The following is a 17,517-nucleotide window of genomic DNA, read 5'->3' as shown; positions in this document are numbered from 1 at the left end:
AAAACTGTACTCGAACAACAATTAAAATTAAAAAAATAAGTTATAAAAAAATAATAAAGTCCTTATGATATAATAGGGAGTATTACACACACATACACATACATCACTTTTTCCAGTAAATTTAGCCCAAGTAATAATTCCAAGGAGTTTGCCTTATGTACCATTATTTTTTTTTTTTTTGGCCTTTTTTCTTGTTTTGGATGCTGAGACTTCCCCCCACCCCCTGCTCTCCTTCCCCAGGGCTAGGACTAATTAATTAGGGCTTAATTACATTTTGAATCCATATACTTAAAATATACACTTCCTTATAATAAGAAAAATCTTTAAAAGTAATAACTTTTTTGGCATACAAACTAAGAGACTGAATCACATTTGTGGTCTGAATTTCTAATTATGTAGAACAATTATTTAAAATACACTTATGTGAAGTTACAATGCACTTTTAGTTGATTATACTTATTTATAATTAAGTTTGAAAGGTAAATCACAGAAAGTCCTCTTTTTTTTTTTTTAGATTTTATTTATTTATCTTTAGAGGGGAAGGGAAGGAGAGAGGGAGAGAAACATCAATGTACGGTTGCCTTTCATGCATCCCCTGCTGGGAAGTGGCCTGCAGGGAACTGGCTTGCAACCCAGGCATGTGCCCTGACTGGGAATTGAACCGCGATTGTCTGGTTTGCAGGCCCGTGCTCAATCCACTGAGCTACACCAGCCAGGGCAGAAAGTCCTCTTTTTAAATGAAGTGTATGTCAACTGTATCGTTGCCAAGGGCATTATGTTTTTATATAACACATGTGAGGAGTATAAGAAATAATGTATGCAAATCCCTTAGCACAGTGAGTGGCGTTCAAAGTAAATGCTCACTAATCATTGTAGTAATAGTGGTAGTTGTCAGGCAGTGTTCAAATATGGCTATCATTTGCTGATTAGAAATAAATCTTAAGTAGTAGAATTTGCATTTCCATAGAAAGAAGTAAAAATTTATCAGATGTGAACCTTCACTGACTTTCTGTTCGGAAACTTATTTGGGCCTTCAGTTTAACTGTCTTTTGGTTTCTGCTTGTGCCCCCTTTTGTAAAGCTAGCGTTTATGTCGGAACTCCAGAGGTTTTCTCCTGTATTCTTTTTTCCCTGTACAGAACACCTAAGAGTAAAAGCCCATTGACAAATTTGACATGTACTTCAACAAGCTTTTTTTGCCTCCAGAAATCTCCTCATGCTTTTACTTCTCTGTCATTTTCTTCATTAATAATCTGATTGTTGAAAACAAAAGGGACTTCTTAGATACTCTGATCATATTTTGCGAAAATTACATAGAATGGGAGCCATCATAAATGGACTTTGTCTGCTCACACAGTTTAGTATCATGTAAATGATAAAGCCTAATGTAAAGTCTAAGGGAAATCAAACCATGAATGAATGACAAATTTTAGAGTTCAATAATATAATTCATTGCTCATCCCTAAACATTGGCACAGCACCAAGACAAAATAAATATTACAATGTATAAAAAAGGCAAATAAGAGATAGTGAAATTATTTTTATCCATTTTATAATATTTGTACATATATTTTAAGACCAGGTTATTACGTATACTATAGAATTTTCCTATGCCAAGATAGACACAAGTAAGTTTTACTAAAATGGGACCCCACTACAGAGGTAGTTGGGCAGCCCACTCTCTTTTCACCAGCAACATTGTGACCTTCCCCCATGCCATTAGCTATTATCCTATTCTATGTGTAATGCTTTGAGAACATATGTCTTTTTCTAAAAAGTATCTTTAGGAAATAAAAGTTTTATTGTTAGCTTGAAGTTAAGAGCTATAAAACTGTGTGTTTTAGTCATTGACTTTTTGAAACATGACTGTATGTTAGCCCTGGCTGGTGTGGCTCAGTGGATTAAGCACCGGCCTGTGAACTGAAAGGTCACCACCAATTTGATTCTGGGTCAGGACACATGCCTGGGTTGTGGGCCAGCTCACCAGCTGGGGGTGCACGAGAAGCAACTGATCAATGTAACTCTCATAACAGATTGATATTTCTCTCCCTCTGTTTCTCCGCCCCTTCCCCTCTCTCCAAATACATAAAATCTTTTTTAAAAAGATTGTATGTTAGACATCTATTTTGTAAAAATGTTTTCCCCTCTTTTGGGGGCCATATATAATGGAACTGAAGTAGGAAAGCAGGTTGCTTGGGAAAGGCCCCTAACCTCCCTTTCAGGCCAGAAAAGAATCATGTCTGTGATTTGATTTAGTTCCATATGTGATAAAGTGTCTATTTTATATTGGGTGCCTTAAATATCTTTCCTAAGGCAAATTTTAAACTCTTTAATGAAAGGCAAGTGGCAGTAGTAAATTTGTTGCCCATTAGCCAGAATAGGGTATTCATGACCAATGCATAGGTTTATTACAGGTGAAACTTGATTTATGAGTTTATCCTTAAAATTGTATATACATCACTACATCACTGAGTAGTGTAGAAGGGAACTATTGCATACTACTCATGTTTTTTCGGACTAAAAAGACCCTACAAGTAGAACTCTCCTGAAACAACATGAAGGAGTCTTCCTCAGAGTTCCTCTAAAGTAATATACTGATTCTGAGCTGAATGTGCATATGTGGTAGTTTGCTTAGGAAGTCATTATGAATTTAAAGTGCATTCAAATAAAAAGCTCTGATTACAAATTGTTGCACTTACTGTTTCGCAGATGATCATTGTGTGAGTTGCTGTAACTCCCAGAACTGCATATTAGCCCAGGAAGAAGAGCACTATCTACAGAGTGGAGACCAGCAACTGACTCGACATGTGTTGCTGTGTTTACTTCTCATTATTGGCCTGTTTGCTGTAAATGTTTCTTCTGATTTTGTTTTGGGGCCATTTCTTTAAATGTTTGGCAAAGGTTTTATTCAGGCATCTGGGAGAAACTTAGTTACTACTTCCCCGGGGGGGGGGGTGGCAGCTAGGCTGTATGAATCCCAATCTTGAGTTAAATGTTTTTGGGGGAAAGAAGAATGAATAATTCATATAACTCCATGGCCTAAATGTTCCAATAGCTTATTTTGCTTAGAATCACTTTCTCAGTCTGTACTCTGACCCTGGAATTTGGTAAGATGAGGTACTTCTGTGATGTGTGCGGGGCCACTTTCCCAGTGGATTCCTTGACTGACCTCAGGGGAATGCCCGTGTGGTCTCTCAGAAGATATTCTTCAGATCAGTCAACTTCAAAAAATAATTTTTAAATTATCAAAATAACATAACCACTTCACATGATACTTATAAAATGAAGAGGAAAACTATCCATCATACCACTGACTTCTATTTTTAGTACGTTTTTCATAGTTCTGATCATACATACAGATTTATTTCCTGCTTTGTCACTTAAGTCAAGCATTTTCATGTTGCTACATCGATGTGCATAACCATTACTTTAAATGGCTCCTCAATAAACCATAGGGGAGATGTGTTATATAATTAACCAATTCCTTATGGATTGTTCCTAGTTTTTAAAAATGCTCTGATAAACATCTCCATGCAGTATATTTCCTTATGGTCAATTCTCAAAGTTGGGAAAACTGGATCACACAATATACATAAATATTTCTGTGCCTTTGGAGGCATTTTGCTAAATTGTTTTCCAAAGGAGTGATATAGATTTGTAAAGTATTCTCACCAACATTGACTGTTATATTTTAATTTAATAATTTTGTAGGTAAAACAGCATTTTTAATGTGTTTTTTTTACTACTGAAGGATTTTTTATTGCTTTTATATCCTCTTTTGTAAATTGTCAGTTATTTTTATATAATTATTTGAGATGGTTCAAGAGTAACTTGCCCCGAGGTAGGAAATGGACCATATAATCCACGAGGAAACCCTCTTACCCTTTTCACACTGCGATGTTACTTACACAGAATGGTATCAGCCAGTACCATTGTAACTGCTGTTTCAGAACAAAAATCCAAAAGAAATGCTGCCAAGAATTGTTGCTTAGTGATGTGGTTGTTTTCATTTGTGTAGAACTAATTTTAAAATCAGTCCTGTCTTAGGCTAGTCGGCAGTCCTGATATGTTATGTAAGCTTCTGTATTATGGCTTATGTCTTCTTGCTTCAAATCTGATCAGAATAGATGATGCTTGAGTGACATCTGTCAAGGGGAGATGTTGAAACCTCTTGTTCAAAAGACAAAGCCTTTGTATTCTTGGTGTTTTCCCCCTTTAGTGTTCTTCTTCCTAATTATTAAGTAGGCAAGTTATTGTTCTGTCAGGGAGAGAAATGATTACCTTATTTCATTTAAAAATACTACTTTCTCCTTCCATTACAGAATCTTTCCAGTTGTTTGTGGTGGCTGTTTAACCAAGAGCCTGGGAGACTGTATGTTGAGTTACAGTTTTTCTGTGCCGTGTTTAACTTTGGCCAGGTATTTATTTACTGAGAACACTGAGGGGTTTTTGTTTGCCTGGATGGGTTGATTGGGGCAAGTGCGGATGTTGTTTTCTTTTAAATCAAAAGGGTTCGGTTTGTTTGCCAGCTGCTGGTATGCATGACAGCTGACAGCTGCTGCCTGTCTCGGAGTAGAGATGAATTATTATATTGGTTCAAGTCATCAGAATGCACACTGAGTGTTATAGTCAGAAATAGTGGGGGGGGGGGTTGCTTTGGCTTTAAGATAATGATAATTTAAGCCGTGACAAGATGTTCCAAGCACTTTTTAAACTTCTTTGTGGTCTTACTAAGCCACTTTGGGAAATGATGTATCTTCTCTGAGCCTTTAGTTAGTTTAGTCACTAAAATCTTTCACTTACATTTTGATAAAGGTTTTGATATATCTTGAACTTAAATCTTTCCTAAAAATTATAAATTGGTGTATAAGTAAATTTTGGCCAGGTGTAGTAGTTCCTCATCATTCATTGAGAGAATGCACTGTACTAACCATTGTTAGGCATTTTACATTAACTGTCTCATTAAATATCACAGTACCGGCCAAGTAGACATTATCGTCCCTAGTTTAAAAATTAGAAACTAAAATTCTATGAACTAATACAATAGTGCTGTTATCTTTATGTCACTATTAAAATGGGTATTTAAGGATAAATGGCATTTTACATGTTGGGAAAAATGTTTTTATGTGCAAATTTTGAAATTTGATTCTGTATTGAATCCCTTACTTTTTAGTTAGAGAATAGTTGTCCCCTGATTGAGTATCAGGTTGAAAAAGTACTGTTTGAAATTACTGGCTTTGCCTTTTAAATCTAAAATAATTTGTCATATGAGTTAGTTAACATTTATCAGATGTTCCCGCAAGTTTTGTCCTAACATTAATTTTTTGAAATATTTTGAGTGTGTTTTGCCATAATTGTGGGAGCAAAATTGGCCACGTCCAGGTGCACAAGTGACCTTAGTCAGCTTGTTACTGACAGATGCGTCCATCCCCAGGGCTCCTTGATGCCCACCTCATTTGAGGATATTGTTTAAGGTGAAATTTTGTACTCAAGAATGACAAAATACTAGGTTGAAAAGTCATAGTCTCACTTAGCATTTTGAATTTTTTATCTTTGCCTGAGGACATGCTCATTGATTTTAGAGAGAAGGGAAGGGAGGGAGGGGGAGGGGAGAGGCAGAGAGAGAGAAACATCAAAGGATGTTCATGGGGTGAAGGTCAACTTCAGCTGAGGCACACTGGCCAGGGCACAGCATTTTGCATTTTGCAAGCCCACTTCAAGCTGACCCTTCCCAGGACAGGGGCTGGGAAAGCTTCACAAACAAAAGTGAATACCAGGGACGTTGCATTTGAAATGCTGCCTCTACAGCTATGGCTCAAGTGCTTCGAAGGAGGGAGGGATACCACAACCCCCTCCCACCACACACACACTCACACCCCATTTTCCTCTTGGGGAGGTGTCTAGTCAGATGATTTCCTTTTGGTTATTTTTAGTTCCAGGTAGAGAAAGGTACGCCCTTCATGTAAAATCCATTGCATTGGCCATCCCACCTCCTCCCCCACACACACACTCAGAGCCTTATCCCACTGTGCCTGACAAAGGGCAGTTCCCAACTTCCTGTCTCCCTCTTCGTCCTGATCTGTAGCTGGTGATGTCTGGTGCCAGTTTGCTTTATCACCCCCTTTTAAGCCCGTTCCCTAAGCACTAGCCAGTTTCATTTCACATAAATTTTGTTCAGTTGCTACATTATATTCAGATACTACAGCATTTTTAAATTCTGTAATTTCTGAAGTTTTAACAGAAAAATAGTAAATAAATACTTAAGAACAACGTAAACTATTTTCTTTTCTTTTGAGAAAGGGAAAAACAAAGACATACAGCCCTAAACGTTTTTGGTCTTCATTTTCTTCAGTAACCTAGCACGCCCACGTGGCTGCTCAGCACTGGTCTCTATTCCCCCCCGCCCCCCCATGATTAGTGGTGCGGAGGACTGGGAAGAGGCAGCCAGGTGTCATACCTGCCTCCAGGCACTGGATTTTATATACAGGTCTGCCTGTTCGTTCCATTTAAAATGTTGCTCTGATCATACAGGTTTGCTTCCCCAAGCACTAAATTTGGTGGCTTCCGTAATTTCTCTGTCTTGAAATTTTATTTTTGCATTCACAAAGTCTAACTTTTTTCTTCCACAGGGATTTATTTCCTTTGGCATCTTTGGATTGGACAAACATTTAATCATCCGACCTTTCAAAAGAAGGTAAATTTATTTGAAAAAAAAATCTGTATCTGTAACAGTAATGAGAAAGCCATTTTTAAACCTTTAGTAAGTAACTGCTGGGAGACCACAGTAAGGGCAAACTTAACACCACACAAAAGGTTATGTGTTGATTTGCATATTTGTTGTAAATAATTGCAGAGAAGGTATGAGAAGAACTGTTATCAGTCCAACATTGTAATTTGCATTTTAACAAGAAATGACGGATGCTGGCTTCTATCTGTGCCATTAACTACATAAAGGAAAATGAAACTTGAAAATTTATTTAGAAATGAAATAGGTGATGTGCTCCCAAAGGTCTCTATTTGATTATCGTTCTCCTTTGACAACTAGATTTCTTTATAAAACTGACAACTTAAAAGGAACTTGTTTTCTTATAAATTTTGGGGTTTTCCTTAGCTTGGCGAAGCTAATGCATTAGCTTTGAATTCAGCTCGGGAACTTCTTTATGAAAAATAATAAAGTGGGAATACTACAATAAGAGGGAAGGAGAAATAGGTAGGATGGAAGGGTTAGAAAGCTTTGTAGTTCATTTGTTTTCAAAGTCAAAATCAGTAGAAACTAGAAGTGCTAATGGAATTTTTCCTACTAATGATATAAAAAATGCCCAGTAAATGGTAACTGTTCTTACTTCTTCTTTTTCATCATCATCATCATCATCATCAACATATAGTTGCTAGGGTCATAATCCTTTTATTGGAGAGGAAAAGCATTATAGAAGAGTCACTGAACTTAGTTAACAGCTTCATAATGTTGATAAATTAAAACAGTCGACACATTTGCCCTGGCTGGTATGGCTTGGTGGTTTGAGCATTGGCCTGCGAACTGAAAAGTTGCTGGTTCGATCCCTGGTCAGGGCACGTGCCTGGGTTGTGGTAGGGAGGTGTGCAAGATCGATGTTCTCTTGCACATTGTTTCTCTCCCTCTCTTTCTTCTTCGTTCTTCCTGTCTCTAAAAGTAAATAAATAAATAAAATCTTTCAAAAAAAAAAACAAACCTGTCAACTGATTTATTGTCTGGGTTGGCAGAAACAGAATTATTCTGAATTCCAGATCCCTTTATGTGTCTCTTGGGTACTGCAGGTGGAAAATGATTAAGTAAAATAATTGATCTTTGTAAGTCACTTTTGCATTTCAAACAGTAGAATGTAGAAGGAATTTCATTTACGCTAGAAACTGAAGTGGGTCACACATGCGTGGAGGGTATCTGTAAAATGTCCAGAACAATTTTATAAAATACCCCACCTTACCCCGCCTCCCTCCGCTCTAGCCTGCTTTGAATAGGAAACCAAATGCAGGCTAAGTATGTTTCTGCTTCCGACACTAATAATGTCTGGGTGTTGTCGATGACAGCTTTGGCAACTGACAGATTTGGAACAGCCATGGTGATGGGGTAATAAGCAGGAAGGGCTCTCTCAGTGCTGTCTTTCCTTAAAAACAGTCTCCTTAAATTTTGATTTTCAGACTTAGATTTCTGTGGAACAGTAAAGAAACAGCAGAAAACAGGGATTCTCCTGTTCCTGAAGAAATAAAAATGACCTGTCAACAATTTGTCCATTATCACCGTGACCTCTGTATCCGAAATATTGTCAAAGAAAGGAGGTAAGTGTAGGTTCTATAGGTGTAGAACTTCTATAGGTAAGTGTAAGTATAGATAATTATATTTTAGATGATAATTTTGGTTTGTAACAGGTTAAGTAATATGGTTGTGACTAACTACATGATTTGTTAATATTAAATATACATGTAAAAGTTAAAATAGCTATGGGTCAGTTTGTATTTTAAGAAACAGCACATATAAAAGAGCCATTACCACTTGTTTTTTATATTTTTAAATGCCATGTAACTTCCGATTTTCATGTAAAATGTGAAAACTTTAGAAGGAACCAAAATGTACTTGAATATTAACATTCACATCATGGTGACTCCTAGTGTCTCTCAAACTCTGAAAGACATTGGGTGTAGAAGTGATTTTGTGGTCCCCATCTCCTAATGGTATGTTGTTTCATATTACTAATGACATAGTCAAGAAAATTAAATTTCTGCCTCTTCATTAATTCTGCTGCTTGTTATTTACAATAGCCAAGATATGGAAGCAGCCCAAGTGCCCATCAGTAGATAAGTAGATAAAAAAGGTGGTACATATAAACAGTAGAATATTACTTGTCCATAACAGAGAATGAAATCTTACCGTTTGCAACAGCATGGATGGACCTGGAGGGTTGAAGTAAGTCAGACAGAGAAGACAAATACCATGTGATTTCACTTATATGTGGACTCTAAACAAACTTTTGTTTGTTTAATAAACAAAACAGAAACAGACTCATAGTTGCAGAATGATGGTTGCCAGCAGAAAGGGGTATTGGTGGACTGGGTGAAAAAGGTGAAGGGATTATGAAATACAAATTGGTAGTTACAAAATAGTCACAGGATTGCATAGGGAATACGAGGGCACTCGGCGATGTTGTAGCTATGCATGGTGCCAAGTGGGTGTTGAAGTAGCAGGGGCTCACTTTGTGAAGGACATGACTGTCTAACCACGATGCTCTGTACCCGAAACTAACACAGGAATACTGAACATACACTGTAATTGAAAAGTAAAAATTTTTAAAAACCAGAAAGCTTGACTTTTTAAAAAAGTTTTAGGTTCACAGAAAATTTCAGAGGAAAGTAGAAAAGTCGACTAAACATTTTTTTATTCTGATCTAATTTCATAATTCTGTGTCTTCCCCAGCACATAAAACAGTTTTTTACCATTTGCACCACAGTTAGCACGTAGAGGACAATAAAAACTACTCTTGACCTTGATCTGTACTTTCCAGTAGTGTGACCACTTGTAGCTGTTGAGCTCTTGAAATGGGGCTAGTGTGATGGAGTTACTATCTACTTGTGGTGCTTACTTTTAATGCACTTATATTTAAAACTGAAAGAAATTAATTCTGTTATTTGTCACCTTAAGTCCTAATCTTCAGTCTGTGGCATCACATTTTTTCTTCTAATACTCAAGATAATAAAGTATGCAGCAGGAAACCGAAAACGACTGTTACCAATATTTTCGGTTAATCAAGAAGTGGAATCATAAAGTACATTTTCAAAATCTTAGATTTGCTCAAAGGGAGCCTGCTGGTGGCGCGGGGACTCGCTGTGTGGGGACTGACACTAGACTCGACTCCTGGGTCTGCCACTCACCAGCTGTGTGACACTGGGCGAGTTCAGCTTCCCAAACCTTCGTTTTCCTCTGTTTTAAAATATCTGGGTCTCGGGGTTACTCCAGTTCAGTTTCTGGAAATGGAAAACTGTGAAGACAAGTTAGTTTCCCACCTTTAAAGGGACCAACATGATTATTTCAAAATCCTGCTTTTTAAAATTAAAAAAGGGAACACCAGGTTAACTCTGCCAGGCCCACTGTGATTGCCGACTCTCGGCAAGCATGGCTCTTGCCATTTGCAGGGCTGGCGGGCTGCCTGGGCCCTGGCTGTAGTGGTTCTGCTCTGCAGCCTGCGAGTTGTGGTTGGAGCTGCCTGGTCGGTCTTGGGGAAGCAAATCTTATTCCCTTGGTGTCGGATAGATGACGTTGGGCTATAAATGAAAAATCAGCAAGCAGGAAGAAGGCTCCAACTTAGGTTGGAATATTAAGGCTGCTGTTGAAAGGGATGTTTTTTGTGGCAAAGCATAAATTAAGATATTTTACTCCTTGAGTAAAATACTGATGTTAAAATACTGTAATTTTATGTACTTCAGGAAAATTTTCATGTATGTTAACCTCTGTTCTAATTTTTATATGCAAATGTATCTTCATTTGTGGTTAAATGTCTTAAAATTTTTGTCAGTTATTTCTCATTTTATCTTGATTTCTACCCACTGTTTCCTAGTGTCAGGCACTTTGAGTTTTACAGCTTGCTTGATGCTTCTGAACGGAATTGTGTAGTCATTGTGTACTTGTATGAAAATGTACAGAATTCATTTGGTTTTTGTTTACATTTCTCTTTCCCTTGTTTATTTGTTTACACCTAAGGCACCCCACATTTGCATTAGGAAGAAAATTTTAATAATCAAGAAGTGGAATCATAAAGTACATTTTCAAAATCTTAGATTTGTAACAAAAGAGGTCTCACTCATTCTTCCCTCACTTCTAATGTAGCAAATTGCTAATGTATCCTAAGTAAAATGTGTTGGCTGCTGATGACAAGAAGAAAGGCTGTTCATGGGCACTGTGATAGCAGAAAATATAAAGTTTGACTTGAGGAACTTACTTAAAATTATCCTTCTTGACCTGGCTGGTATAGCTCAGTGGATTGAGCACAGTCCTGCGAACCAGAGGATCGCGGTTCAATTCCCAGTCAGGGCACATGCCTGGGTTGCAGGCCAGTTCCCAGCAGGGGATGCACGAGAGGCAGCCATACATTGATATTTCTCTCCCTCTCTCCTTCCCTTCCCCATTAAAGATAAATAAATAAATTAATTTTAAAAAATTGTCCTTCTTGAGAGCTTGTAAAAATATTATTTAGCATTCCTGAGATAAATTACTTATTTTAACTTTGAATATAACTTTCAAAATATACAATATTCAGCTGTCTACAGAATGCATCTGATCATAAAAGGACATTTACTATAAAAAGAATATTTCTTTGTAGGTGAATTTACATCATCTGAGGTTTTTTTTTCTTTTTTGCTTTGGCTTAAGCATTCCTGTGTTCACAAGCATTACTGGCGTGTTTTTCTTCTTCTCCAGTGGGTCTTTCTAGGGTCTGGTGAGGTAAACCCTTTCTATTCAGAAGTTTCGTCCCTGCACACATTTAGCTATCTTGCTATTTTACCCTGTCTCCTTCTATTTTCCCCGTGCTTGTCGTCTATCATGCAGTGCTGATACCAGATTTACAGACCAAATGGGTAAATCCTTCCTTTGACATACAGGTGTGGTGCAAAGACTTCTGCCGGGACCTTCTGCGGCTCTGACCTGGTGAACTGGCTCATTGAAGTTGGCCTTGCCTCTGACCGTGGCGAAGCTGTGATATATGGAGATAGACTGGTGCAAGGGGGAGTCATCCAACACATCACCAATGACTACGAATTTCGGGATGAGTACTTGTTTTACAGATTTCTTCAAAAGAGTCCTGAGCAGAGTTCTCCTGCTATTAATGCAACCACTCCCCAGCAGGAAAATTAAAGAAATCGAGCCTCCATCCCTGTCCCCTACAATGTAAATTATGAAGGAGAGGACCCCACATGAGGTCATATTCTAGCCCCAGATCTATTACTTTAGTAGGTAACCTAGGGCAAATCACGACCTCTTTGACCCTCAGGTATCTCCTCTAAAATGTGATGAGATGCACTCCCACCCATGCTAACATTCTGTGTTTTGTGTGTATGTAAAACCCACAGGAAACTGACTTAGAAAAAAGAAAAACAAATCAAAATTTTAAGTTCTGAATGAATATAGTAATTACTAATTGTTAAATAATTATTTAAAACCAATTATGCCAAGATTTTAAAACATTGCCTCCTGCAGCTGTTTGCTGTAATTCAAAATCAACATCCAATTTACTACTTCTTTAAATTGCCAAATTTGGCAGCTTTATTTTTGGAAGAAAATGGACCTTAAACTATCATAACTTTGCACCTATTGATAGCACCTCCTAAAAAAGAATTTTGCTGATTCTAATAAGAAGCCTTGGTATTACATTTTCCTATTTCCTTGACAAACAGTAATCATTAATAACTGGAAACATAATTTTTTTAAGGTTCATCTTTTCTGGCTTTTCTATCCAGAGTATTAACCTGTGCCATTAGGAGAGGAATAAGAATTTCCATAAACTTTATCACCTACAAAATCCATCAACAGAAGTATAATCTTTAACATTTGTGCTAAAAATCGTAATTTGAGCAGATTTGTTTAAATTTTATCAACAAAATTATTACCTTGTGACGTATCATTTCTGATGTTTGCACAGAAGCATCATGGTGCAGAAGGATAACCTCACTACCTTATTCCTCGCAGTTAAAAAAAAAGAAAAAATTATATATTTCAAGCCAAGATTTTAAGGTCCTAAGCCTAACATTCTACTTTTACATTTAGAATTTAGTTTTTCTTGTGTCCACATATAAAAATCAATTAACTTAAAACTTACTAAATGTCGCCCTCAGATAAGCTTTCTGTTCTTCAGTAAATTAGAGAGAGAGCCCCAAGATCTTTGAGTCTCTACATAGTATCAGTTTTGCTTTAACTTATTTAAAACATGTTTTAAATATTTATCTCATACTTTTAGTGTCTCATTTAAAAGTCATTTAGAAAATAATGTAAGGGTTAAATCATTTAATATGTAATTTTCTTAAAACCTGCATGGAAGCCTAATGACCTTAACAAGTACAGGCACACCTTGGAGATTTGCGGGCTAGGTTCCAGACCACCATAATAAAGCAACTATCACAACAAAGTGAGTCACATAAATTTTTGGTTTCCCAGTGCATTATAAAAGTTATGGTTACCCTACACTGTAGTCTAGTAGATGTACAATAGCATTATGTCTGAAAAACAATGCATGTACTGTCATTAAAACATACTTCATTGCAATAAAATGCTAGCCATCTGAGCCTTTAGCGAGTCATAACCTTTTTACTAGTGGAGGGTCTTACCTTCAATTTGCAAAAACCACGGTATCTGTGAAGTGCAATAAAACAAACCTCAAAAAAAACCCCAAGGTATGCCTGTAAATTATTCTTTAGTGTGTATGTAGTATTAACCTGTACTGATTTTAAGTTATGATTAGAGAATTGCGATGTTTTTCAGCAGAACTGTCTTGCTGCTGAACTCTTTTTTTCTTAAATATGACCACAGTGTAACTCTCAGAGTGCCCAGGCAATAGCATAAAACTGCATTGCTGGGCCAAGAGACCGTCATCGCTACAGCAATGGGGATATTAACTCACATGCATGCAGGCAACTCAGACTCAAGTGGAGGATTTATTGTGTTTGTGAACAAGTCATATTATATATGTTCTATTATTTGCACGAAGGGAATCGGCAGCATCTTTTTCCATGGGAGATATTAAAAGAAAACCCTGGGTTGGAATGATCTGCAGTTTCTGAAAATGAAGGCTTTTAAGAGAGGTTTTTAGGATTAAGGATATGCTAATTTTATTAAATGAAAATATTTGTAACTTCTACTCTCTCACTGACAAAGCAAGTTTCTCAATAAAATACCTATTTTAAATCACATTGCCAGAATCTTTTGAGTAGCCTGAATAGTGCCGGAGCCGTCACAGAGAGTTCTTTTCTGTAAGTTTTCAGTGTTTCCTTAAATGGGTCTCCTGAGACTGTTCTCTTCTTCGTGAGCTTGTGGGATCTGTGCACAGGGTCTTAATCAATTATGCACTCAGTAAACACTTTTTGTTAATGACTCAATGTAACAGTAGAGTCCTTTCCGCATATTTCATAATTTCTAATATGTAGGGTCAGAGCTGGGAAAATTATCTGATACAATTTTGAAAAAAATCTACTACTTTTGTGCTAATCTTCAGCTTGATCAATTGTTCTTTGTTCTCAGTGAGTAATTCCATGCCTAGCTTGTGCTTAAACTTCAATATTTTTAGAATAAGGTGAAGTGTGCTTGGAATTTTACAAATAGTAACTAATGATCAGTAAGTTTCTAAAAGCTAGAAAGATGTAAAAACTAATATTTAATATGTTTACTATGCAGAATATAGCTCTTAGGGTTTATCCTTTCATATCTCATATCATGTAAAATATATTACTTTAGACCACTGCACATAGGCAGTCAAGTGATGAAAGACAGTTGGAAACACAGTTCAGGGTCAGAAACGTTACCACTGTCCTTTAGGAAAAGATAGAGTGGTGAATTTCTACAAGTGGTATGGTAAAAGCCTGAAGTAATTAATTAAAAAGAGAAAACATTCATTCTGTAGAACCTGTTTTTGGCAGATTTTATAAGTAGGCACTAAATTTCCTAAATTCTGAGCTGCATAATTATTTCTAGGGTAAAATTTTTGGTTGAAGGTTAACATATTAATGTTTTTATCAAAGATCAAACTAGCTTTCTCTAAAATAGTTTATTAGATTATTTCTTTAGTTCATTACATAATGATAAGTGGTAACGTCATTTAAGGGTTGACCTCCAAAAAGCTTAATTTCAGCCACTACATATTTTACTTTTAAGAAATACATGAAATTTAAGAAAATCATAAATTTTCTGAAATGTACCACACATCATTAATTGCTCACATGAGGACTAAAGCCCAAATATCATATTGAATTTATACAGTAAAAGTTTCCTAAACTGTTTAATAAATTAATTTACATATCCTTATAATAACCCTTATCTTTATCTGTGGAGTTCTTATTCCCTTTTTAAATATAGAAAAAGGCAACAGGTTGACCTGAGATTTATCAAAGGTTACCAAGTTGTACAGATCGACTGTCTACCTTTCTTAACTTCGCAGAGAACCGTGAATATTCTCTCCATCAGCACTTGAATGTCCATGGAACAAAATGTTTACCGAGCTCATGCAGACACAAGGTTGAACACTGAGCACACAACAAAGGGAGAAAACATGGCTTCTATTCTCCTGTGAAAGACAGATTGTAAACATATAATTAATTACACTTATGATCAGGACCACACGTGGCTGAGTGTATGTAACCAGAAACTTGACCTCATGGTGTGGGGAAAACTTCCCTGAGGGAGCAGTATTTCAGGAAAATTCTAAAGGATGAAAGATCTACTTATACAAAAATGAGCAAAAGAAATGAGTGGTATAAGCAGAGAGGACAGACATGAAGAAACAGGGCACATTCAAGGCGTTGAAAAAGCGGCATAGTAGATATGTAATCAGCTTAACAATAACCCACAACCTTCGGACCAACTAGCATAGTAGATATTTAAATCAAAACAAAACAACACAAAGGTGGCTTCCAGGCAGGATGGCAGCACAGGTAAATGTGGTACTTGAATTCTCCCACAACCACATCAAAACTACAACTAAATTACAGAATGACCATCACTCATAACTGCCTAAAATCTACCTGAAAGGAAGTCCTACAACTAGGGAGTTAAAGTCAAGACTGATGGGAGGGGTAGGGATGCTGAACAGGCTAGCCCCACACCCATGTGTGGGGGATAAAAATCAGGAGGGATATCTCTGATGTAGAGATCCCCCCGAAGAGCAAAGGGTCTCAGTACGACACCAGGTTGCCCAGCCCAGGTTTCCAGTGTTAGGAAGAGAAGTCCCCATAACTTTGGGCTCTAAAAATCAGCATGGATTGTGGCTGATTCAGATGGAGGGCTTCTGGAGTTCCATGTGGTTCTTAAAGGGCTCATGCACAGACTTAGACTCACTCCAAGTTCCAGGACTGGGGCAGCAGCTCAAAAGGTACCAGGGACACACAGGGAGGAACTGTCTGACATCAGGGTGAGAGCTGGTTGGGGGGACAGCTTTATGCCAGACAAAAGTACTGGGCATAAGTTCCTTTTCTGAGACCCCTCACCCAACACAAGAGGTGGCAGGTGGGCACCATATTTGAGTCTCCCGTCAACCTCACATTGTTTGCCCCATGCTGGTGATTCCCTGAGACCCCACCCCACCCAACTTGCGGGTCCAAATTGTTTCCAGTGGCTTTTACATAATGAATGGGCTGTCTTGGCTTATACTTCAGACGTTCCTAAAATCTCTCATATAGGCAGCATCTGGCATGGGTATGCCCAATACCTTCCCCTCAGCTGCCCCAAACCCAGCACTAGCAGTAGCTGGCCTTGATTCACAGGTTGACCTCCCATAGGCACCTCTAAGCCCAACACAAGTAGCAGGTATCTCCAGATCACTTTGTAGCTCATCCTGGTGGCCCTGGGCTCAACAGAGGCAGTGGCTGACCTTAGCATCCCCTGGGAAGTCCTAGAGCCAGCACACCCAGTGAATAGCTTCAAATCGTATATAAGCACCACCCACCCACCTCCACAAGCAACACACTCAAGTGTCAGGCCAGGGGGTGCAGCTCTGCAGGCACCAGAGCCCTGCCAAAGTAAGTCCTGCTCTGTGGGGTAAGCTGCTACATAACTGATCCTTCACAGTGGTCACTGGTTGCAGTCAGTCCTTGCAGCCAATCGAGCTGGAGATAAATTCCTCCCACTGAGGTCCCAACAGCAACCAAGGCTCAAACACAACAGGAGGGTGCACACAGCCTATATGGGGGCCACACCTGGAGTGCCCAATTCAGGTGACTGAGGGCCAGAGGCTGTGCCACTGGACCCTGAAAAACCCCTACTATATAAGGCCACTCTACCAACCCCAAGAGACATAGTAGCTCAACCTAATACATAGAAACAATCACAGGGAGGCTGCCAAAATAAGGAGACAAAGAAACATGGCCCAAATGAAAGAACAGAACTCCAGAAAAAGAACTAAACAAAAAGGAGACAAGCAATCTGCTAGATGCAGAGTTCCAAACACCGGTTACAAGGATGCTCAGTGAACTTAGTGAGAACTTCACTAAAAGATAGGAAGCATAAAAAAGGACATAGAAACCATTCAGAACCAGTCAGAAATGAAGGACACACTAACTGAAATGAATAATTTACAGGGAGTCGATAGCACAGTAAAGTTGAGAATTCAGCGATTTGGAATATGAGGAAGTAAAAAACACCCAATGAGAACAGCAAAAAGGAAAAAGAATTAAAAAAATTGAGGATAGAGAAAGGCACCCCTAGACAACTCCAAGTGTAGCACAACATTTTTATCATGGAAGTTCTGGAAGCAGAAAAGGTAGAGCAAGAAATTGGAAACAGAGCATAGGACTT

The 17,517-nt window shown here is 37.9% G+C and overlaps 1 protein-coding gene and 1 long non-coding RNA gene across 6 annotated transcripts in view; one reads left to right on the top strand and one right to left on the bottom strand.

Moving 5' to 3' along the window:
* Positions 1-9,393, bottom strand: part of LOC119057206 (uncharacterized) — a 75,844-nt gene extending 66,451 nt beyond the window's left edge. For all 4 annotated transcript variants that reach the window (XR_008391606.1, XR_008391608.1, XR_008391607.1 and 1 more), the window contains exon 1: positions 8,902-9,393. This is a non-coding gene — a long non-coding RNA (uncharacterized LOC119057206). The remainder of the gene's footprint in view (positions 1-8,901) is intronic.
* Positions 1-13,925, top strand: part of GPR155 (G protein-coupled receptor 155) — a 45,581-nt gene extending 31,656 nt beyond the window's left edge. For both annotated transcript variants that reach the window (XM_037155859.2, XM_037155861.2), the window contains 5 exons: positions 2,709-2,845; positions 4,322-4,417; positions 6,629-6,693; positions 8,175-8,312; positions 11,625-13,925. In XM_037155859.2, coding sequence (XP_037011754.2) covers positions 2,709-2,845; positions 4,322-4,417; positions 6,629-6,693; positions 8,175-8,312; positions 11,625-11,877 — 689 coding nt within the window. In that variant the 3' untranslated portion in view covers positions 11,878-13,925. The remainder of the gene's footprint in view (positions 1-2,708; positions 2,846-4,321; positions 4,418-6,628; positions 6,694-8,174; positions 8,313-11,624) is intronic.
* The last annotated feature ends 3,592 nt before the right edge of the window (positions 13,926-17,517 follow it).

The sequence above is a fragment of the Artibeus jamaicensis genome, unplaced genomic scaffold (assembly GCF_021234435.1).
Source record: "Artibeus jamaicensis isolate MK-2021 breed Jamaican fruit bat unplaced genomic scaffold, CSHL_Jam_final contig_391, whole genome shotgun sequence".
NCBI lineage: Eukaryota > Metazoa > Chordata > Mammalia > Chiroptera > Phyllostomidae > Artibeus > Artibeus jamaicensis.
The sequence above is the reverse complement of the archived record's forward strand: the minus strand, read 5'-3'. Positions and strand labels throughout refer to the sequence as shown.